We start from the raw sequence: 24,445 nt of genomic DNA, 5'->3' as shown, positions 1-24,445 counted from the left end.
CCTTCTTTTAAGAAAAGAAGCTATACTGTTAAAGTTAAAAAACAGTCATTAGAAGACAATTGGGTAGAGCGTATCAGTTCTTCACCTAAGGACCTCAGCTAGAGAAAGAAGAAAACGGTACCTCCAAAAGTACTTAGTGATAGAAGTAAAGGAAAAACTGAACACAAAGTCCTAGACCAAGGACTAGCAGAAGAGTTTTGAAAAGTAATTTAATTACAAGAGGAAAAGTTCCACAGGGACCTGACAGTGAGTCTCTCATCATAAGAATCTGGGACACTGAGTAACACACCATCTGTGCTGCATTTCCACAGGAAGATGAATTGACAGTACAGAGCTTCAGAGTCATAAATTTTTCAGAAAGGGACACAAAGACAATTAATTTGTCAAACTAATTTTGGCAGTAATACAGCACACAGAGAATACTGAGAGGACAGCGTGCGGATGCAGTTTTGAATACAAGCGTAAATAGGCAAGAAAAAATTACTAGAATTCTCTATAGAGAGAGAAGTAGAACAAAGTAAGATTCTAATGGCCACTGCTCAAAAATACCATTTTTGTAAGTTTAAAACAGAAATTGAATTACCTTTCATCTGACAAACACTGTTAATATCATCAAGCCTTGGCAACCACAATTAAAAATCAATTAAAACACACACCTACAATCATGCAGTTGAGATGACACCGCAATTGTAACTGGTCTCTCACAGCCTGGGGTGCTTCGCCGTTTCTTTTACTGAACCTTTTCCCGAGAAATGAACACATTACCGCTCACCACTCCCTGACATTTGCTGTCAGTCCAGTTCCAGTGAGATAAGAACGTAGAATCATGTTTTGTGGGGAAGAAAAAGGAAGGACCAGAGACTGTATTACACAGGAGAGATTGCGAAGGCCTTAAGAGAAAACCAGAGTAACACAGAAAACAGCCGGGTGGCTAAAGGTGCAGCCTGGATCCTGGGCCTTTTCAGGTGAACTCAACCCTACTGCAGAGGAGGGTTGAGCAGGACGGTTCTGCAATTCTTTCCTCCCCTGGCACGCAAATGCCTGAGACTATTGCAACCCTATTATTTCAGGAAGGTTAGGGGAAAAAATTAATGCATTGAAAACCACCCCAATTGACTCTAGAAAACTCCCGAGTAAAACTCATCAAAAGAACAGGTTCCCTCTATCCTTTAGTCAGCGTTGCAGTTTGTAGTGAGACACCCTCCCTCTGTTACTCTTGACCTTGGCAAATGGTGGTCATTTAGGTTTTGATTACATGGTAAGAAGAGCTGATATATGCAGGGTACATCCACACTGCCAAATAAAAAACCCCTAAACCCAAACCGAGATACTTAATGTACATCATGCGATCTTTCAGAAACAATGCCCTGAAGGGTCTACTCGGAGCAAAGCACCCAGGGATCTGGAAAACACGGGCCAATCAGTTGCCTTGATTTACTACATAGTGTTTTCTTTTAATTAGAAAAATAGGTAAACACAATCATTAACATGATCCAAAGGTCTCCTTAAAAGATCACACCAGCTAATACTGTTTTAAAGGGATTAAAGTGTGTCTAAGCAAAGCTTGATAAGCATTTCAAGAGCAGCTGGGTAAAACACCGTGGAGGCAGGATGCTAGAAACAAAATCATGGTTACATGGTCAGCATTTAAGAGACACTGCAAATGACCCCTGGGATGCAGAAGACTCTCTGAAGAAATACAAGTTTTATGCAACTAATATTAAATATGTCCAGCACCAGAAAAAAAGAACCATAACGACAGTTTATGTTATGTTGGGGTTTCTTGAAGATACTGTACAATCCGTTAGAGTGACAAAGTAAGGCAAGTTTACTCTGGATTCTAGTCCCATCTGGTTTTAATAGCTGACTTCAGGCTCAGGCTAAATTCACTGGTAACAGATACACAGCTGCCAATGCCCTCCACCAACACGTGCCGTACGCAGCGTTACTGAAGATTCTCAGATGGCCTCTCCACAAGCGATCTTTTACAACACCTCTGAGCAAGCGTGAAGGCAAAGATAAGGACGCCTGAGCAGAGTCTGTGAAATCTAACACAAGCTGTATTTAATTTCACAGAGGATCGTACAAGTCAGAGACAAACAAATTGTGAACAGATACAGTTTTCTTTACGATTAGCTGGCATTCCTTCAGAGGGCAGCTGAAACAGAGAACGCAATGGACAGCCTGAAGCAAACTTTACACAGGACAGAGGGGAACGTACTGAAAAACACCTCACTACTCTAACCCAATGTTATATTAAAACACTGATTGTTCTCAGGAAATCTTTTAAGAGTTAAACCCATCCCCACTGGCAACCCCCACCCCCAGCTCGCTATCAGCAGTATCGTGGGCTGAGAAACTTCTCCATAGGTACCAGCCAAAAAAGCGCTTCCCTGCCTCGGTCCCGGCTGCGGCTGGACTGGGCTGACACCTCGGAGCTGCGGCAGAGGCCGGCGCTGGGCTCGAGCTCCGGGGTAGCCGGGAGGGCAGAGCCCCCGCCGCACGGCCCCTGCCCGTCCTCCCGCACCCAGCAAGGGCTGGCAACCCTGCAGTCTGTCTGTACAGCATGAAAACACACCCTGAAGGTGATGGATGGAAATCGGCAAGTTTGGGGCATTCTTCTCCGTATGTTTAAGTGAACAATTTGAAGCTAAAGGCTTATTGTATTTTCTGGAAAACTAGGTATTTTGTTCAAGGACACTTTTTGTCTAGGTAACTGCCAGGAATTTACTAAATTAAGCATTCTACAATGCTTATATATGTATAAACATTTCTAAATGCATTAAAAAAAAAAAAGGCCTTCTTTCTCTTAAGTTCTGTTCAACCAAGAAAATGAGCTGAGGGAAGTATGATTCTGTTCATATTTGTTGCTCCTGAGTACTGAAGTCATCTATTTAATCTTGTCTCCAATAAGGAAGCTAAACCATAAAAGAATAAACACTAGGTCAGGAATGCAGGTACCAACTGCATATTATATTAAAGTTACTGTTTGCCAACAGTCCTAGTCATTTGCAAAGAAACAGCGCAGGTCAACCTAGAGAGCTGTTTCAGCTGCCAGAAGATCCCTCTAAACAAATAATGGCTAGATATTAAAGCCAGAGTTCAGCAATGAGCGCTGATGTCAGAACAAAGCATGAAGGAAGCAATCTGAGGAAACACAGGATAAATGCACTGTCCCAAGTCATCAATATGATGCAAGTCCACAAATGTGTTCTGTGGGCACCTAAAATTTAAAGAAAAACAAAATGGTATTCTGGCCTCTGCAATGACTTCTCCAGAATCCCTGGAATCTCCTGACAGTCAGAAGGCCCCACTGGCAGTAAAAGCAGATTCTGCAGCCAGGCTGGGAGAAAGGCACAAACCACAAGTGGGAAGTGTAGCAGTGCTCTGCCCACGCGTCCCCAGCGCTCTCCCCCACGGGCTGTGGGCCAGGGCAGCGCTCCGGCTCCCGCACAGAGCCCCGGCTGCCTCCCACCCTGCTTCCACCGCACCTGGGAGGACTCTCCTTCCTCTTGTTCCCATTACTCTGTCCCTTGCATCCAACAGTCGCTCAGCCTTACTGGTAAAGAAACCACTTATCTGGTTCCAAACATCCAGGATGAACAACCTTCTCCGAAAGAGCACAGAAATTGTCCCCCAGATCCCACCTCAGCGTCACGTACCCACCAGGGTAACCACACTCAGCTGGATACCCTCAAGACATTACTCAGCTTTCTTCAAAAACTGCTAACTGCATGAACTGTGGTAAAATACAGAACACAGACTAAGACCATCAGTCTAGACCAAACAGGAAAAAAGGATGTTAATGACTTGTATCACTGTCTTACCTGGAAATCAAATTGGTAATCTAGAACATATGACTAATTCTCTTTCATTATAGCTCATTGTTGTTTTTTTTTTTCTTGTTTTGCTTTGTTTTGTTGTTGTTTTTTTTTTTTTTAATCTTCCAAAGAAACTGACCAACAGAACTCTGCATTCTCTCAAAGTAATGTTTTTAATGCCTAGTTAACTGATTCAATACACACACTTCTTAAATGAACACTAAGACTGTATTTTCCTATGGAAAAAGATGCAGCCGCATCATTTAAAGTATGTTGGAGAGATGTGAAACATTAACCTAATTTACAAACAAGTGCTCTGAGAAAGCTTACCTGGTTCCTAACATATAATCACACATGTAATATTAAATTAAGATACACAGACAAGATGTTAACCTACCTCACAAACCCACATGGGCTTCTCTACCAAAACCAAGACGCAGGGTTTAAAAACAGTCAGAACCTGCCAAAGTACTTTTTGCTGGTGTCTTTTTCTGCTAATGCTAATCGTCTGATATTCCATAAGCTTTTTGACTTTTGCTGGCCTAGTGGCAGAGAGAGAAACAAAATGCTAAAGCTTTTCTTTCTGCTATAAATTTGGTGATTTGACCTGTCAGACCAATTATTCTTCGAGACTTTCACTAATTTCCCTGTAGCTCCTCTTCCCCGAGACAGGCTCTTGGGCAGCTGACCTCCTCTGCACCAGGGGCTGAGGCTGGGGAGAGCTCTCACCAGTGACCCTCATTTTGCAGTGTTCTCAGACTGCCCAAGCTTTCACTTCTGGGCAAGCAGGCGCCCATGGCATCCCTGCCAGCTTACAGCTCACTGTACCAGCTCTCGCTGACTGGCAGCTCCTGTGGTTGGGTGTTCTACCGGTTACGAACTCCCGTACTACACATACAGGCAAACACACAATAAAAGCCTTAAGCTCCCGCAAGCCACCTTACAAGATGTTTTCATAGACAAACACACTGTATGCTGCACAAATTATACAGATCAACTCTTCTTTGTTAGAGACATACCAACGAGCTCCCAAAAGCAGAGACGGTCTTTGCTGTCTGTATTTGGCTTCTAACAAAGGCAGCTTTGTTTCATCAGAAATGGCCTTGTCATGCATTAAAAGCCTATCTTGGTGTTTCTGGAGAGTTTCCATTAAACATATTCTAAGTCAAAGTTCCTAGATATAAGCTCTAAGTAATTTTGACTAAAGATAGTATTTTTATCAGTTCACGTTCCTCAGCTCACCAAGCTTTTGTCTGAGCAACCAAAACCACTTATAACTACGCTCATACTCAGATTTTGTATTTTTAAGTAAAGGCTGCTTAAAATATAGCATAATGGGACAGATGCTCAGTTTTATAACAAAAGGAGGGATTTTGCTACCTTGAAAGACCTTGAAAGCAGGGAGTGACGGTTTGTAGATACCAAGAAAGAGGCTTCTGTTTTAAAATCACTTTCATTATTTACACAGATGAGGTTGTAGAAAGCCAGCACAAAGTTTTGTTACAGTTTAACAGTATTGCGTAACTTGGGAAACAAAATATGTTTTCATTTAAGTTTAAAAAGGAGTTACAAATTCTGTTGTTACTCCAAGTTATAAAAAAACAAGTTCTTAAACCATTAGACTTTCCAGACAAGGAAGAATAAGATTATAATTCTAGGCCCAGTGTGATATTTTTCCATTCTTTCTTTTTTTTTTTTTTTTTTTCCCCTTCCCACTTCCTTTGAAGACTATTAATCAAAAGGGTTGTAAGAATTCCCCTAAAAATATTGCTCTCCTCACCCCCATCTCTGCTTTAAATATTTTCAATGAGAAATTTGGAAGTGGATTTAATGATCTGGAAGGCTTATTCAACACAACTGAAAACACAGGGGAAAGAAAACCTATTCATAGGGCTATCCTGGTATGGTCATCTGTGTCTTAGAGAAACAATCCAAACGAGAGGGAAAGTCTGCAGGCTAATTAAACCTTTGCTTTCTATTAAGCTATCTAAAAAAGATGGCAATTATCCTCTAATACACAATGGCTCTGTGACACCAACATTTGTCTAGCAAAAAAAAGGCTCACGATACTTTACTTCTCCTTACATGAAATGTGAATTGTAAAAGAAAAGCCTTTTGAAAGTACTATTCCTTGAAAATGCAGACTTTGATAACCTGCACTCCCTGACAACACTGCTGTCGTACAACTCATTTCTGTGGTGGCTGTGGATTCAGACAATACCCAACTTCTGGCAAAAGACCTCACCTATAAGAAAGAGAGAGAAACAAAAGGGAACTGGGGGATGGAGAAATGAAGGTATACCCAACACGTCCAAATGTACACCTATTATACAGCTCCTAAACTAGGTTTGCACTTGACATGACACATTAGACTGACTCACACATGATCAATGAAAAAATATCTTATTACTGCATAAACTTCAGAAGACAAAGTCAAACTGCTGCACAACAGATGTAAAATTCCACAGACTTTGTGGGGCTTCAGAGAAAAAGAAGCCAAGAAAGGACGTTACTATGACTGGGAACATGAAACTTGAGAAGTTCCACAAAGGTAAATGTGGATATAATGCTAAAGAATTCAGAACATCACAATTTCTACAAGAGAGAAACAAAGGAGACAAAAGAAAAAGGAACAAAAAAAAAAAAAAAAAAAAAAAAAGCTGAAAAGGTAGGAAGGACTGACTCCAGAAATATTCCTGACAGATTCCTTATCCAACCATTAGCCCCATTTCTGTAATGAGGCTAATATTTTTCTGTTCCACAGGTAAAGAGAGATAAATTTAAAGCTGTACAGTGCTATGGTTGAGATCAATCAGTATCTTAACTAGGCCATGTGCATCCTTTAGCCATTGTACTTGATTTCAAACTGAAAATACAATATAAGGAAAAAAGCACATTTTTATTTTTTAGTTATGTAGACCACAGTAATTCACCTGCTGATATTGCTATTAGCCAGGCAATGATAACAAACAAATTATAACAAACCAAAGCCTCATTAAGCAACTTTTTGAAATGAAGTTTGAAGTATTCCTAACCCTGAAGTATGCTGTGAGTGCACATATGTATGCATGTACTGTATTAAATAATGCTAGCAGTAATTATCAGCAATCATCATCCAGACTTTTCAGCATTTGTATCGTGTAAGATTTGCCAACATTTCCTTTTCACTAAGCACTGTTTGTAGCGTGTCCATTTTTCTTGTTATTGACTTTGTCGTGAAGAAACTTGCCAAAAAAAAAGTGCACAGCACAGCAGATCTCCTTTCTAACAGAAATACAAGCCTCGGGTGTCAGGTGCTATGGCTGCACAGCACTGCTCATAAACAGTAAAACGCCTATGCTGTTTACATAAAAGATACCACAGTCACACAGTATGCTGCACATTGAGTACTCGGGAGAAAGTAAACAGTGATTCAACTGATTAAGGAAAACATTGGCAAGAGTCAGTTCTTAAGGGCAAGTATGAAACTCTTGCTCAATTTTTAACAGTTCAGTAAGGACAAACTAAGCTTAATTTGAAAGACCGTAAAGACTGAGTATGAATGCTTGAGTATCAACATTGAGCTTAGGCACTGTTTGGATTTGAAGGATGCTTATTTCTACTAAAATACACAATATTCTCTCCTTCCCCACCAATTTTCAGAGAAACTAATTAAATGCAAGCTCAAACATAGTGGCAAGGTGAGTCTGTCAAACTCATGTGCATGTCCGCTGTTATTTGTATTTTCCACCTTCCAACCAGCACGCAGTTTTAGAAAGAATGGTTACCACTCTTGAAACCGTTACTTGAGATTCCAATAAGAAACTTGGTTTTATGTTCAAACAGGTATTAAATTAATAACCAGACATCTCCAGTTCAGCTTACCTGTAAGCTCTCCTTACTAAATCAGTACAGCCAGAAAAGTAAACAACTGTTCAACTTTAAAACCAGAGAGTATTCTGACAAGAGAAGCTAGTATCTTTCCAAATAAGAGCAAGATGCCTCAGAGAACAAGAGTGCAGGTGAGGCGCAGGCTGAGTCTGCAAATACCACCATATATCATAGATAGTACTAACCAAAGCTCTACTGTTCGACGAGCTGCCTGTGAGGTATATAATGAAAACATAATACAATTAAACAGGGGCTAACAAATAGTACAAAACCAGAATCCATGGTGAGCAAAATAAAACCTTAGCTGTTTGTATTATATGAAAGGATTCTTTAGCACTGCAGAGCACATATTTTGATGCTGTCAAAGAACAGAGAATTGAATTGCATTCTAATGTGTTTACAGCTTATAAAAAACTAAGACTCCGCATATTAACATGTGCAACATTTGACTTCTCATTCTTAAACTGCCATGTCTTAATTTTTGCTGAATTTGCTACCTTGCAGCTGTTGCTTCATTTTGTGGTAACACAAAAACCATTATTTTGTATACTATATTTCATTACTTGCTTGAAAGATATTCTGATGACCAGTAACCACAACCTCAGTTATAATTTAAATAGTGTAAATAACTGAGATTTATAATTACTATATTTTTAATTTAAACTTATAATTTAGGTTGGTTTTTTTTTCTTTTTTAATATAGAAATGCATTGCTACACTTACTTTTTGCTTGCTTCGTAAACATCCGTGATGTTGGAGAAAAGGTGATGGCTCTCCGTTTTGGTCATCGTGAGACTCAGTTCCCTGGAATTTTTAAACATCCGGATCAGAATCTCCAAGCTCAGCAAATAAGAATGCTCAGAAGATATCACTTCAAATATTGCCTGCAAAGTGGAGGGGGGAAAGAAAAGACTTACTATTGAGTAGGTTTTTTTTTTAAAAGAAAAAAAAAAAGGAAAATGTGGAGGAGGGGTGCAAAGAAAAGTTATTGGATATAAGCTAGAGATTATAACATAAATATTCATTTCCATGATAGCGGCATTATTTACTTAGAAATACTTTAAAAAGTCTATGTTCAGACTTTGCAATGCAACTGCGGAGAACCTGAAAAGAAAAAACACCAGTTGTGATAACTCCTCATTCATATTCCTGAGGTGGGGTTTGGGTTTTTTTGGTTTTTTTTTTTTTTTTTTTTTTTTGCCTTTTTTTTGTTTTTTTGCTTTTTTTTTTGTTTGTTTTTTTGTTTGTTTGTTTTTCAATTTAAAAAATAAAGAACACATCTGTTTCTGTGGTCCGGTTGGAAGCTTCATGCCAGTCATACAACTGTTGACCAGCCGGTATTTACTTTTGCTTTTTTTTTAAACAGAAGCTGCTAAGTTATTTACTTGAAAGAGTTCTTGGGTAACAGAAAACTGTTTGCACCTGCAGAAAAGCAACCCTCTCTGCACATTCAGGTTTTAGTCACCTATCAGCAGTGCCACCCGGGGCACTTTTAACACCCCCAGCCGGGCGCAGCGTGGGGAGCGGAGCTGAGCCGTCTGCGCAGGGGCAGCGGGCTGGAGCAGACCCCCCTGCAGTGCCCAGGCACCAGACAGGCAGACCCCCAGCACATCCTCTCACCCCAGTTCGCCTTTTATCACCCCAAAAGAGTAGCTCCCATAACTCCCATCAGCTGGCGGACACACCGAGCAAACTTTTAATGGGCTCTTGGACTCTGAAATCCACATACTTGTTCTACTGGAAATTTTCATCTCTCATGTAGAAACCTACTGAGCTTTTAGACATCTTTTACCTCTAGGCTTTATGTGATGTTAATCTAATGAAGTTCTTGTATGTATATACACAGAGAAAAATTAAATAATTTTCAGGAAGCCTTTTGTCATGAGCTCCACCAAGTCACATTTGTCATCAGTGCTCCCTTCCAGGCATTACTAATGCAGAATACCATCAGCACAGGTAATATAACTTTGTTCTCTTTGTTTATAACTAACGTTAATACTTCCATGCATAATTTCATTAGTTATCTGCAATTAACTTCTCTAAGCATTCTCAAACCAAAGGAGAAAGATCTACTTTAAATGCAAGGGTGCAGACTGAGTATTTAGAAAGGCTAATGCCCACGGCTCTCCAAACAGAGAGAGAGGCTCTGCAGCTGGCAGTCCCCAGGACTTCACTTGGATGCTCTGATGTACGTGCTCTAGAGAAACCCTGCTCTTCCATCTCCAGGGATAAAGGCAAGGGAGACTCTGGGCAGGCTGAAGGCAGTCCTCCTGATTATTCCCAACCAAGACAAACCATACTGGGAAAAGAATGCAAAGCACTCTGCTCAGAACTTTTGTTCGGAAGATTTCTTAAAGAGTTCAAGTCTAGTGAATTCTGCTGGTGTTCCTAAGGTAAGCTTTCGATCAAATACAATTTCTCTTGGGTATCCCGAGTCTCAGTGTTCCCAGACTGCACTTTCAAAATCATCCTTGTCCTTCTAAAAAGTCTTCTTCAAAGAGCTGAGATTTTAATAACAAAATAACAAGTTTGGGATTTCTTAGAACAAAACAAAAAAATCTGCTTTAGCTGAGGCCTTAAAAGTTTATGCAGAGCAAAGGCAACTGCACTCCACAGAAACCCTACAGGGCCATTACACATCCAAGAAAGGAACTGTAATGTACCTAACAGTAGTGTCTCCATCTTACAACCTACCTCAAAAGCTGACAGGATCTGGTGGGAGATACAGCAGCAGGTAGGTAAGAGCTAGAACACACTACATGTTATTCACAAGAGTGAGTACTGATGTGCAAGAAGATATGCAAAGGTGATGCTTAAAATAATGTTAAATTGCCTGCCTGCCAACTCCATCAGCCTCAAGAATCCAGAGAACATATACAGACGTCAACCAAACTCTGGTGGCAAATCTACCTGCTGCTGGGTAACAAAGTGCAGAAAGGGGCCTAAAAAGGGCATTTTGGCCTTTGCCCAGCAGTTACATTCCCAATCGTCAGTCTCCCTGTGCTCCTCCCAGCTGTGCTCACAAAGAAAGGATTTACCTAACGATTGCTGTAAAATTCCATGGCTAATAGACATTTTTCAACACAAATACACAAGCTTCCTTATTGTTGTTGTTTTGGAGGAGTTTTGTTTATGCTTTTACTGAGGACCCTCATGAACTTCTTCCAGTTTGGTAATAGAAGGTCATTAGCAGTCAGAAATAAACGGAATAAAGAAAGACACTTTGCTTCTAACATGTAAGGAAAGGAGAGAGTATCATCTTACCATGACTCAAACACATTTTGAAAAATAAAAAAATAAAAAAGGATTACGAAAGGATCCTGAATTTGTCGTACAGTAACTACACACCACAGTCAGAAGCTGTGGTGGCATTTACCGGGTGCTTGCTAACAGGGTGTCTGAATGACACCTGCAACCACATTGTGGTTCATTTGCATGATATCAGGGTAAACAGACTTTTGAACCCCGATGGACAGTAAACACTCCTAAAAGGCCAGATGCATTACTGCAGTTTGTACGCACATATACATTTAGAATTCCCAGCTTGCAAGGAAAGAAGATCTATTGAAAATTATTTTAGTTCAAGTTAGTCTACCTGTATGACACATTTTCTTTAGGCAAAAGAGGCACAGAGACCCATCTCACTAATGTGTTCTGAAAGATGGAATGTGTATAAATGGATGACATTGACACTTAATCAAGGTAGAAAGTAAACAAATATATTTTTCTGCAGTGACAATGTATTATGATAGCAAAAATAATCAATTAGGCTCTAAAAATCAATTTAAAGAATAATTGATAAGAGGCAATTTAAAAGGATTACAGCAAAGGCATTACTTGGTAGTACAACTACATCTTAATATTATCTACTTAGGCTCCCTCTGAAAGGATGGGCCTCATATTCAAATAAAAAACACTTCAGGCTTGAAAAAATTTTTGGTAGCACTAAAGACCTGACATTTAAAAGGCATCTAAAGAACTTGTTCTCTTTGAAGGGATGTAAATATGACTCCAGGAAACATAGACTAAAGGTCCTAAAGGATATGACTGAAATAAATGCCTTGTGTCTCAAAGCTTCCCAGCAGGAGGAGACAGAAGAACAGAACACATGGCCTCAATTGCTGCATAGCATCTTCCCTCAAAAAAAGCAAAAGAGGATAGCCAAAGAAATGTAGCATTACAAAAAAACCCCAATAAACTATTGTCTAAATCTCATGTATGCAATACAAGATGCTTCTGTATATTGTGTCTGAACAGAACAGCTGTAGCTCACACAGCTCAGTTAGTATTTGAGGCTTGCTACACACATCTGTGAACTTCACAGGAAACCCCAGTTGGGTCTCACTCAGCTGCATTCACTGAGGTATGTTCTGAAGTGAAATGAAGGTATTAGAACTAATTATCATGGCAGGTAATGCTATATATAGTGTTTCTATTTAAAAAAACTTGGGGATTTTTTTTCCTATGGAAGGACATACCTCAAAATCTACAGGTACATAGTTGGCTAGGTCAGGCTATTCTTTTCAACACCTCTCATTCATTTTGATATAGCCCCTGTACATGAGGAATGAGGGTAAAGCAGATAAAGAGGACAAAAGGAGCAAAGGGTAAAGAGCCAGAAAGAAAAGATAACTACATCAGTAATTGCTGCTGCTGTCTGCACTGCTGACAGCATGGATGCATCTACTGCATTTCAGTGTGAAAGGAAAAACATTAGTTACACCAGATACACAGTGCTGGCACATTCCGAATAGTTCACAGTTGTTCACAGGATTAATTACAACTTTGGGGCATTGTAAAAACTTGTTCTTTGTTCTTCACTGCCTTTAAAAATTTACGTGCCACCTCCCACTCTCTGTGAAGACCAGGTTAATTTTTACACCTTTCCTGGGACAGCAGGCAGCAGTGACTGGCTGCTGCTACCGAGCAGCCACCATCCAAGCCACAGCTGCTGGAGCGAGCATACCTAGGAACCGCTCCTCCAGCAAGACCCGCAGGACGTTGGCAGGACCCGTGGCAGGGACACATGCTCATCAGCAAGAGACAGGTTTTGTTTACTTAGTCTCCCTGGGGAGAGAAGACACTTCACTCTAGGACAGGAAGCAGTGTGATGAACTTGTCTCCTTATCAACAAATAGAGAGTATTAAGTCAGGCACGCAGTGCATCCCTAAGCAATCAGCAAAAAAGAATGTGTTACTTTAAAGAGTACCTCCTGTCTTTTTCTTTCTTCCTGGCTGATTGCTTCTGATAATCCATTCTTCTTTACCTAAAAAATAAATTAAAAATTTTAACATATTTTGGAAAAAATTTATTTAAAAAAAAAAAAAAAAGCCACAAGACTATCAAAACACTGCACTAAGGATTTAGCTAAAAGCATCTGTCTGCTTCAGAAAGACAGCAATGAACCAGCAGAAATAAAAAAAAAAAATAAGTCAATAAAGTCTGTCACTTGATATATCAAAAGAACTAATTAATTTCATGAAAAACTATCCCAAGACACAAACACAGAACTACTGCAGCAAAAGCATGCATAGTTGAATCACAGTCACCCTGCACAACCTCCCTGGATTTTTACACACACAGAAGCAGGGAAACTGCTTTCTCCTTTTAAGTTAGATTTCTTGACTGACACATGTAAACACAAGGTTCATTTTCCAAGTCGGTCTGAAAAATCTTAAGTGTCTTCATTTGTTAATCACGCCTAAAGGCACAGACAAAGTACTAGACAGGTAGCTTGCTGGCCAAACAAGTATTCTGGAAGAGCACCAGCTCTACCCTAAACAGACATGGCAAAGTCCTGAGTAAATACCCCTGTATTTCTATCCTCAACCCTACGATGACTTCTCTCCCTACAGCCAAATCAGCAAGGCCAAGTTTGCTCCCATATATAACCATCACGAAGTCCAGCCATTGCCACATTTTCCACAGCCTGAAGCCGCGTGCTCAGCTACCAAATTCCACACCAGAGACCTCTGAAGTTTATTCTTTTCTGGTGCAAACCACATTCATTATGTCATTTAACAGGAGAACATAAAAAAAAAAAAAACAAAAAAAAAAAAAAAAACAAACCAAAAACACAACCCAGAAAGCAAAGCACCAAGGAGGGACTAACTTCATGTATTCCCTAGAGGGGTGTTAAGCTCTGGACCTCAAATCAGGAGGGTGCCCTGTGTACAGCATGCTGGGCCAGGGAAGGGGAATGAGGCCACCTCACAGCACGACACGGGAGATGCTGTTCTCGTCCCGGAGCAGCAGTATGTCCTGGGCCATGAGACCCAAGAGATGCACTTCTCCCATTTTTCTTTCAGTCTGGTCCAAAAGCTCCTAACGTACTGTCATCGACAGCTTTCTCATCTTATTCCACTCGTTCCCTGGAATTTTAAAGTATGTGTTATGCCTCATTTTATTCCTGCATACCGGGCACCACAAAGCTAGGTAGCAGGTTCAAGAGTAAAGATGGCATGGCATTAAGAAGTGCCGCGCTTTGGTTTGCATGCACACGGAAGTATGCACACACACATATAGAGTTATAAAAGTAACAAATATTCCAGTGTTCATGCAATTGTTCTTTTGAACACAAGTTATGTTTTTTTGTGTCACCACAAGCATACACTTCTGAATACCAAGCAAGAACTAATTAGATGCCTTTCTATTAAATTATTCAAGTACCCTTCAATCAACAACCTGAACGCTTTAAAGCTTGCACTACGAAGTACAATGTCACTTTTTTCTGGGTGCAGTGGAAGACTCTTCTAAAAATATGCCAACACAGGAAATACCTATGAACATATCCAAGAGCTTTCAATGCTTCCTGTTAATACAGCAACTGAAAATTTTCAGTGAGGTCAATGCAGCAACCACTATATTCATGTTCAAAAAACTGTAGCTGTGTTTCGTGATCATTGTTTTGTCTTATATGGGTGTGTACATACGAAGTACACATATAAATTCATCACATAAGCAAATGACTCAACCTTATAGGCTTAATTAACAGCAATACTTCCAAAGAGAAAGAGGCCCAAATACGGAGACTATTTTTGGCATACTCTGTGAAAGAAAATTAAATTCCTGGTTTTGAGGTATCCAAAATGTTTCAGATGAAATAGCCTAAAAATCACATTTGTGATACTATGCAAACAAAAACTTAATATAAGCTGAGAACATAACCAGAAAGAATGGAAAAGACTCAACACTGCAGCTACTGATGTTGTCTTACTGTCACACTGAACTGCTTTTTTCCAGCAACTCAGTTACAACTGATTCAAACTTGGAGACGAGGAGGAAAGGATGAAGGAACAACATGTTAACTCCGCGGTTATATATAAGAAGTTCCTCCAGAAATCATGAGGTGCTGCAGGGGGGGAACACACCAGAAATATATCTGTGAGAAATATAGTAAGTGGCTGCACCATAAACCAAATTGAACATAAACCCTTTGATACTGGGAGAGAAAAGAGAGCTAATGCAGAGATTAGCCCTGAAGTTCCTTGCCAGTAAAACCAGGCAGTTTTTGTCTACCACCCCAGAGAAGAGGCAGCCATGGAAAGGTGACAGCAGGAGTGGCTCAGTAAAGCAACTTGCGGCAGCTCTTTAAATGAATGAGAAAAATCACAACCGCGCTTGTCTCAAGCCAGAGGAGAGATAATCAGAAAAATGAGAAAAACGTAAGATGACCAAAGCTTGGAAAGAGTTTCAGGAGAGACAGCAGTTGAGAGAGCATGCAAAATCTTGATGCAGCGCTACATAAATGCACTGAACCTACTGGGCATGAAATGGAGGACTTGATGCTAAACCACCTGTTTAATGTTAAATACTTCCATAATTATAAGCATTACCCATGCTATGGGACATCTGTTTCCAGTGCTAGATCTCAATAATATTTATGAGAATCACAGCAGCATTGACAGCAGTAATGAAAAGTGAACATGCATCATATTCTCCAGCCTGGGCAGCAAGAACCTGGAAAAACAGACATTTCAGAGAGTCACAGACCGGTTTGGGTTGGAAGGGACCTTAAAGCCCATCCAGTCCCAACCCCAGTGCCAGGGGCAGGGACACCTTCCACCAGCCCGGGCTGCCTTAAGTCCAAAGCCCACCAGTCAGATGCAGCAGTCAGACTGCAACAGGCTGCCCAGGGAGGTGGCGAGGTCTCCACTCGTGGAGATACTAAAAACCTGACTGGACACAGTCCTGAACAACTTGCTCTAACTAAACCTCCTCGAGCACGGAGGTTGGACAAGATGATCTTAAGAGGCCCTTTCCAACCTAACTGGTGCTGTGATTCTTTGCATGCACAATAATACACATAGTCATTATCCACACCAACTGAATGCTGCACTTGTTGGAAAGTAAATACATTTTAATATAGTGTGCAAGTTCGTATCACTGCCTATGATCTGCTGGAAATTCTTCAAAAAGACCGAAAGATACTTCTGGAATACATTTTGGAAATACTGGTTATTCTCCCTAAATTAAACTTTGAAATTAACCAGTGACGGCTGGAAGGAACAGAGATAGTAGGCAAGGCAGCTCTTTACCTAGTCATCTGCTTAGCTGCTGCTGTCTAATCTGTAACAGGCATCTGAAGAGGAAGAGGGCTCAAGAGAGGAATTTGAAAGGAACTGAATTTGAATAGCACCCTACTAATATAGCACCACTATTTAAATGTTCTCTGAAAAGCTCAATTTTAGTTTCATGTGTGTGAGTACATTGCAGGAGGACAGGAATGTCCTTTTTTTCATTATTATCGTAAAGGATTTGACAACTCCATACGGGAAGGTTTCACTATCCTCCTCGAACAGAAAATCTGGCCAGAAGCCTGTCGGCTGTCGAGCCTGTACGGCCGACGGAAGATCCTGCAGAAAGGGTAGATCCATTCTGCTCTTTCCCCTCGACTTCCTCGCACAGGCACTGCTAACACATACCATAAACATATTATGCTCCTTCTTTCCTAATGTATGTTGAAACCAAATACTTTGACGTTTCCCAGCTGACTTCCTGTTACAATTCCATACTCACTTTTTAATACACATTGACAGCATGTAATTTTTCCAGAGAGTTATAAACACAGACACGATGAGATTCAGATTCCCATATTTTGCTTTCTCGGTGCACTACCTTTTCCCACATACTCCCCACTTCCAAGCTCATAAATCAAGTAAAGACACTGAACAAGTCTGCTGTGCTAGAAATCATAAAGAACAAGCTGGTTTATACAACTATAAGCGCGGCACAGAAACGGTTCTCTTACTGTCACGATCTTCATACTATTTTGGCCTCACAACGAATTAGTGTTTTTGAAATTATTATTATTACTGAATAGCATTCCTTCCAAAATACCTCAGCTGCTGAACATTTAACTGCTAATTTGCCTAGAAGGCAGGAAAAAAACCCCAATTTTAATTATAAACAAATATTTTTGCAACATTAAGCAAATTAACTACATTTTAAATTCTTAATCTGTCGGAAGAAAAAATTTAAAGCACGTCTTTGCAAAACCACATTGTCTTGCCTTCTTTGTAATTACTGAATCAGAGGGATTCATATTTCAATACCTTAAACTAAACAGCCTTAGAAGATTTTGCTGAGGCTTATAACTAATTTGTGTAGGATATATACAGCCAGTGGCCCCAATTGTCAAGCATTCTAGGTGATCACGTCATGTAATAATCTTTCTTATGCCACATTTAAAGATGAAGTTCTACAACATTCTACAAGTTACATAAATAACAATCAAAAAACTCCCGAAATGCTTCATTTTAGGGATATCCCTCCAGAAGCCACAGAAATGATCAAAGGATAAAATTAACCACAGAAACACAGAATTTTTCCAGTTTCTGTAGTCTCAAAATCATGCATACAATGAAAGCCTGTAGAAATATCAACTAGCATTGTTAATTTGCCATCTTATTAGCAGGGAAGCTATCAAGATTACAGTACTGATTAAAGCAGTTTAACAATATTACTAAGAAAAAGCCACTGCAGATGCTTCACACTGTGCTAAACATAGCAGATTACCACCATCTCAATACTCAATTTTTTAAAAATGGTTTCCTCCATTAAATATATACAATCAAATCAACTTTGAGTTGGCTTGCAGCAATTCAGAACAATTCAGCAGACACTTGTTTGTAACTAACTGAAGCTTTTCTTTAGTATAATTCACCCTTTTAGTGAATTCACACATACACTTTTTTTTTTTTTTAACGAATCATAAAGTTGTGTATTTGCCAAATACAGGACCCTAAAATGAACTTTCTCACTTGCACTGATTTTCATGTAAAACAAAGACCAGTAATTGATCAGGACTTCCATGTTGCTCTTATGAAATGAAAAACAAAGTGTAGTAAAAAACAATAATAACAGGACTAAACCCTATTTAAGGTTTGGTCCACACCACTCCAATTTACTGAAAGGAACTACAAAGCATGGATTTCACTGAGTTTACATGCTGTTAGGATTTAAACCTGTCTTTTCAGGTGTTCTGACAATACCTCATTCAGAACAGCCAGCTACGGTAATATACATTGGTGTAAACCATAGCTTGTTGGAGGACCTGCATCGGTACGGCTGCCAACACGCCGTGCAGGCAAGGCCTAAGCAGCCAGCTCTAGTGACTGTGGGCAGTACAAAGTCAGGGTCTTAAATTCCATGTGCAAAGAGAGGCCTGCTTAATTTTTCTTGTCCAGCAAGTCTAAAATGAAAATGAAATCAAAAAAGAAAAAAACAAAAAAAAAAAAGAGAAATGTACCTTAAAGTGTAAAATTATGAAATATTGTTCCTTTACATTTCAAAACTGTATTCATTTTAATCTTAAACTATATTGAATTCTTTTCCTTGGTAATTTCAACTCACATACTCTAACCAGCAGTCTGTTGCGTGTCCACATGAACCTCCAAGTACTCAAGCTAGAAAAAGGGAGGTGTCAGGAAACTAGGGAAATGGATTCCGGCAGGACCATCAGTCTATGCATACTAAAATTGCCTGAGAAAGCACGATTTATGCTTTAAGCTGTTGGGAGCTACCTTACTTAAATCCTAAACCAAGAGCTCCAGATTTGGATTAGTAACATCTGAATAGCTGCAAACTTGTCAATAAAAAAAAAAAAAAAAAAAAACAAACACCTTCTGTTTTGGAAGGGAAAAGAAGATGACAAACTTCAGCCAAAACTCCAGCAGCAATTAAGACTTGCTTCAATACATTCTTAGATACTCTGTCTTTGACTCTACAACGATCAAATACTCACAACGGACAGCTGACTCCATGTTGATCTCAGGGGCTTATAGTGAAAAACAATCTTTTCGTCCGATTTCTGCTCTCGGGGCTCAGACTCTTCATCAGAATCTATGTCCAGAGCTTTTTCTTTATAGTTCTGATATAATACAGCATTTTCTATAAAACAACAACAGTATGTCATTAATTGCTAGAAAGTTAGCTTAGTTGCTTTCATAAAAATTGTAAGTAACATTGACATTTTGGTTTCTTTCGTTGTTGAAATGTGCTGTTCGCAAACTCCGAGACAAAGATAGTATCTTATTTAGGATGGACAATGGTGCAGTACAGTAACAATGGATCACTGTACCGCTACCAAAAAGATCCACGCTGACTGAATTAAAGAACAGATGTGTCCTTTGTCATGAAAATACAGAAAACAATTTTTTCTTCCTTGGTTTGCTGTACAACATTTCATAATTAGCCAGCAATTTAAAAATGGAACAAGCATGTCAGTACAGCAGAGTCACTAATTTGGAGGTCTAGCTATTTTAATCTGCAAGACCATTATAAGTCCACTACCCATGCCAACTTTTATTCTGTCAGCTTTAAATGCCATCTTTGCACTTCACTAAGAGAAGGAAACGATCTGAATTTCAGAAATTTGAGGTCAGGACTATGCCAAATAGAACCTTCAAGGCTTGCTTGAAGAAGCATGAGACCGATGAACCTTAAAACGAGTTACACTCATTATATATTTCAGTACTGCTGGTATTAATTCAGTAATATCAATGGCCAACGCAACACAGGTGTGGAGCATACCCGTTCCATTGCCCAACCTCCTTGACCACACACCCTTTTCAAAAGCAGACAGAAAAGGACAGAGAAATTCAAGACCAAAATAACCTACAGACGCATTAATCTGTTAAGAAAGCAAGCTCTAAAAGGTATTTTAGAGACAGGCCAGGCTTTGGACAACATCCAATCTTCCTCTTCAAGAGAAAGGGGAAAGCAGCGAAAGGTCTGGCTGCTCCACACACAGCTGCAGCTCCTGAGGTCCTTATGCCCAGCTGGGTGATCTGTTCCACCTGCTCAGCCCATACCGCCCTGGCTGACTATTACACAAGGTCTGGCCTTTTGTATTTGGTCTCTGGAATGCGTCTATACAGTTTATACACTTTTAAGACAGGAAATTGTGTACAGCAACTGAATTCTGAGAGGTATTACAGAGAAAGTTATTAGTTGGGATCAGTCCAAGATAAAAGGAAGCCTTCGGAAGAGAATCTAGAAAACATCATCAACAGATAGTGTGAGAAAAGATGAAAATAAGATTAAGATATGATAGAATAGCAAATAGAACAAAATAGGAAGTTTTGAAAATAGAAATAAGAGAGAAAGGAAGGTAACACAGAAGCTGAGATGGCTTTTCTCTGCTTAATACCTCCTTAAGGTCAAGAGAATAGCAGTTACTATAATGAAACTTCCATGGACTCTTAGCCAGGAAAGAATTTTTTTCTTGTTGAAACACTGGGAAAAGCAGCAAACTTGGCAAAGCCCAGAATTAGCAAGTAACATAAAAAAAAGCAGATACAAGGACAGCGTTTTTCTGGCAAACTTGAAGTCTAGGTAGCAGGAAAAGGAAAGGATTAAAGTCAAAGAATTCACCTCAGCACCCTTACCTGATGAGGAAAAGAGAGAACTAGCTGCATGAACCACCAATTTAGAGAATAACGATTCAGGTGTCTGCTGCAAGTGATGACCCAAACCCATAAGCTGATCATCAAAAGCTACGTCCTGCACCTGGGAAGCGTCCCGGCCAGCTGGCAGAGCCAGGTGGAGAACGTGCCTCATCTCCATAACTCTACACAACTGCGAGGGCTGACATTGACACCTCCATCAGTTCCGCTTTTAGGAGGGACAGCAGTTTAAGTTGAAAAGAAGCCCTTCAGACAGAACCTCCTCTTTAGCCTCCCATTCTATATTCTTTAAAATAGTCTCTAAAGTATGTCTAGTGCCAAAATAATGGTTCCATATTTTAGTCAGTTTACTGAAAACCAAGGTACTTAGTCTGTGACTACATACAAAAGAAGCGTGCAAAATTATCCTGAAATTCATCTCTCTCGTGATTGAGCATATTATCAAGTCTGTGCAGCAAAGGGCTTACCTTCCCCATCAAACGTCCCTTGTCCTTTCAGCGTTTTCTTCTGATAATTTCAACAGGAAAGAGATACATACACATTAAAAGGAGAATGAAAAATAACCAACAATAACAAGAACTTCTATTTGATATTTAGGTACCAAATTAACTGGCCCTAATCTATAAACCTCTGATGTTGGACAAGTATTCATGAAAACAATTGTTTCATCACAGAAAGTGAAAAGTTACACTAGTTTCCCTTCTCTCAGGCATTGTTTATACCTATTTGTTCTAAATGCTTTATTTTTCTTATGTTTGAAAAGCATAGAAACACAAGCTTTACAAGAGTTCAGTGAACTTGCAACTCATGTCACTGTCCCTGGGCTCTTCTGGAGGATATGAGGTACACGACTGACAGGCCGCCTCTTTCCACACACTATGCAAAGAACCACCACATTAAGTATTTTGTAAACTAACATTTTCGGACCAAAACAAACCTTTGAAATTAAACAGCTGTTTGGGTGCAACAAGTCATACAGTTTAAGAAGTCTATTTTAAAAAATGCTACTAGCAAAGAGAGCTGTGTGTGTAAAGACAGGACAATGTCACGTCCTCCTATTTTAAACATAACTTGCTGTTAAGTCTACTACTGAAGCCAAGCCAAACCACCTCCCCACTCAGCAGCAGTTCAAAATTTGATCCATTGCTATTTCACCACTTGTAGCATTTTCACAAAAGCTTCCATAACCATAATTTTTAATTGAGCTGAATCTACCAATATATTTTTTTAAAAATAACATTATATTTAAAAAGGGAATACAAGTTTACTATATGATATGTTCAAGTAAAAGACTATTTTCAGTAAGTCTTCAGAATTTGTCACACATTAACATTCAATATAAATCTACTACTCCTAAGGGATTACAACCAAGAATTAAAAACAGGCAATCTGCTTTTACTTCCAGACATTAAAATTAAGGTACAAAAAGATATTTGAAGTGGTCTCTATCAATTTAAAAACCACACTCTGATTTTTAAAAATATTTTTAAAGTAACATCTCAGAGGAGTAAGGGAAGAAGTTATTTTTTCTGTCAGTCTCTCTACTCTACCAGGCACACTTTATTAAGTCAATGTTGGGTTTTTTCCCCTGTTTACTACTTTCTGGGAAACGGATTTCAAAACGTCAATTTGATTGTGAAAGAGAACCTCGACGTGCTGGGGAATCCAGCAGGAAATGCAAGCGTGAGGCTGCCATCAACACATTTCTGAGCTGCCCAGATTTGTGTCCCTGAAGGCTCTTTTGAAAACAACACTTGTGAGTGATCTGTGAGACTCATCAATAACTACAGAAAGTTTCGTGGTATCAAAAAGCAAACCGAAAAAAACCCCCAACACTTAAGGAAAACAAGGGAGATTACAAATCACGCTCCTGTGTAGCCTACACTATTCAACTCCACATGTCACCGAGCAGGATAACTTACCTTCATCCTCCCAAGGCTCGAAAATTTCTCTTTATCTTCAACAACCGCTTTAAGGATGGGCTGGGACATTCTGTTTTTTTTCTTAAAATTAGAAGAGCTCTCGAAGTCCACGCCGCTCACCACAGCTCTGCGGTAGGACGTGGACCTCAGGCCGCGCCGCAGGGTCCCCGGGCTGTCCAGCTCGCCCTCGGCCTCCTCCTCAGGCTCGGCGACCAGGGCCACGCCGAGGCTCTCCACCATGCTGCGGACCTTCAGCACCCTCCGGCTCGTCTCCGCGCTCTGGCCGCCGCCTTTGCTCGTCACCTTTATTTCGGAAGCCAGGCTCTTGGGAATGATCTGCTGCACGCCCACTTTGAGAGCGGCGGGGCTGTTGGTGCTCAGGACCACGGGCTGCTCCTGGGGGGACGCCGGCCTCTGAGGAGTTGCGCCTTGCTCCGGGGACATCGCCTCGGGGGGCCCCGGCGGCGCTTTTTCTGGTGTTTTGGAGACCTGGTGGCATGGCGAGGGCAGCGCCGCCGCGCTGTTGTTGCTGGAGGAAGGTGCGTTTCCAGGAGGCGAGGGGTGAGGGCTGGCTGTGAAAACAATCCGCTCTTGCTGCGGGGCGAGCGCTGACGGACTGGAAATCCTCGGGGGCCGACCCAGCTGGCCTCCCGGTGAGGTAATGGTGCCGTTGGCAGTAAAACCCACAGGGCTGTTCGGGAGCAGGGCGATCAGCCGGGAGGGCCGCTCCGGGGAGACGGCTCCGCAGGCTGGAGGCCGCCCCTTCCCGTTGGACACCGATCCCATGCTGGAAGCGAACGGCGAGGGGCCCCTGCGGAGCGCTGCGCGGCCCGGGCAGGTGCTGAGCGTGCCGGCGGGCTGAGTCACGGTGAAGGCGCACCTGTCCTCCACGGGAAAGTCGGTGTAGAGCACCCCGTTGGGGCTCTGGTACGACTGGGGCCGGGGCTTGCTCCAGGCGCGGGGCTGCGGCCGGGGGGTCGATCTCCTCTTCCCCCGCGGCGCCGCCTCGTCGCTGGCGAGATCCGCCCGGCCCTCCCCATCCATCGCCCGCTCCTCGGGGCCGCCGCGGCCGGGGCTGGGGTGGGGGGGGGGGGGCAGCCCCTCCCGCCCGCCGCCGCTCGCTCCCTGCGAGTCGGCGAAGGGGAAGCAACCGGCACCGCCGCTGCGCCGGGCGGGGAGGCGGGATCCCCGGCGGCGGGGGCTGCTCCCACCTGCGAGGAGCCGGCGCTGGGCCGCCCGGGAGGGAGGGAGGGAGGGCCCGGTCGCGGTCCCGCCCGCAGCGCCCAGGGCCTCACCTCACGGCAGCCGCTGCCCGGGGGCCGGGTCGAGCCGCCTTCCCGCGGCCGCGCAGGGAGCGCGGGGGGGGGGGGGGGGGGGGGGCGGGCAGCGCGGTCCCGGAGCAGCCCCGGGACTCGGTAGCGGTGAGCGGCGTCTCGCACCGGCGAAAGCGGAGTTAATTTACCTCAGCGTTAACGTCCCCTCGCGTGTGGCGCGGGCGGGAGCGGCGGCGAGGCCGGTTTTGTGGACGGCGAAGCAGACCGGCCCTCCCTGGCGCTCGGGGCCTTCTTGCTGCAGTTCCTGATGGTGACAGCTTTTCGCTGGAGGAACGCACAAGCGCCCTCCACGCGGGGAAAATGTTTGATTTTTTTTTTTTTTTTATGCGTGAGGGGAGCGGCGGGCGCCCCACGCGCGGGTGGCGGGGGCCCCTCTGCCCCGTGGGTCGGGAGGGCGCTGGGCTCGGCGGGCCGCCGGCGGCTGAAGCTGAAAGCTGGGAGAAGGAGCAGCTTTTCGGTAAGAAAACAGGGCATAAACCGCCAGTCCGCGGGGAATTCTGACCGACTACATCACCCTGAAACCCCTGTGTGTGTGAAAACACTGAAATTTAACCGCGATTTCGGTACATCCTATCGACGACTTAAATAA

The 24,445-nt window shown here is 41.9% G+C and overlaps 1 protein-coding gene across 1 annotated transcript in view; it reads right to left on the bottom strand.

Annotated features, from left to right (window-relative positions):
* The window catches only part of ARHGEF26 (Rho guanine nucleotide exchange factor 26), a 58,211-nt gene extending 34,351 nt beyond the window's left edge, over window positions 1-23,860 (bottom strand). The window contains exons 1-5 of the mRNA XM_033000073.2: window positions 22,523-23,860; window positions 21,068-21,107; window positions 18,938-19,083; window positions 12,902-12,958; window positions 8,415-8,575 (exon numbers count right to left, since the gene is read on the bottom strand). Coding sequence (XP_032855964.2) covers window positions 8,415-8,575; window positions 12,902-12,958; window positions 18,938-19,083; window positions 21,068-21,107; window positions 22,523-23,566 — 1,448 coding nt within the window. The 5' untranslated portion in view covers window positions 23,567-23,860. The remainder of the gene's footprint in view (window positions 1-8,414; window positions 8,576-12,901; window positions 12,959-18,937; window positions 19,084-21,067; window positions 21,108-22,522) is intronic.
* Between the last annotated feature and the right edge of the window lie 585 nt (window positions 23,861-24,445).

This window comes from Tyto alba, unplaced genomic scaffold (assembly GCF_018691265.1).
Source record: "Tyto alba isolate M040663 unplaced genomic scaffold, T.alba_DEE_v4.0 Super-Scaffold_10, whole genome shotgun sequence".
Classification (NCBI taxonomy): domain Eukaryota; kingdom Metazoa; phylum Chordata; class Aves; order Strigiformes; family Tytonidae; genus Tyto; species Tyto alba.
The sequence above is the reverse complement of the archived record's forward strand: the minus strand, read 5'-3'. Positions and strand labels throughout refer to the sequence as shown.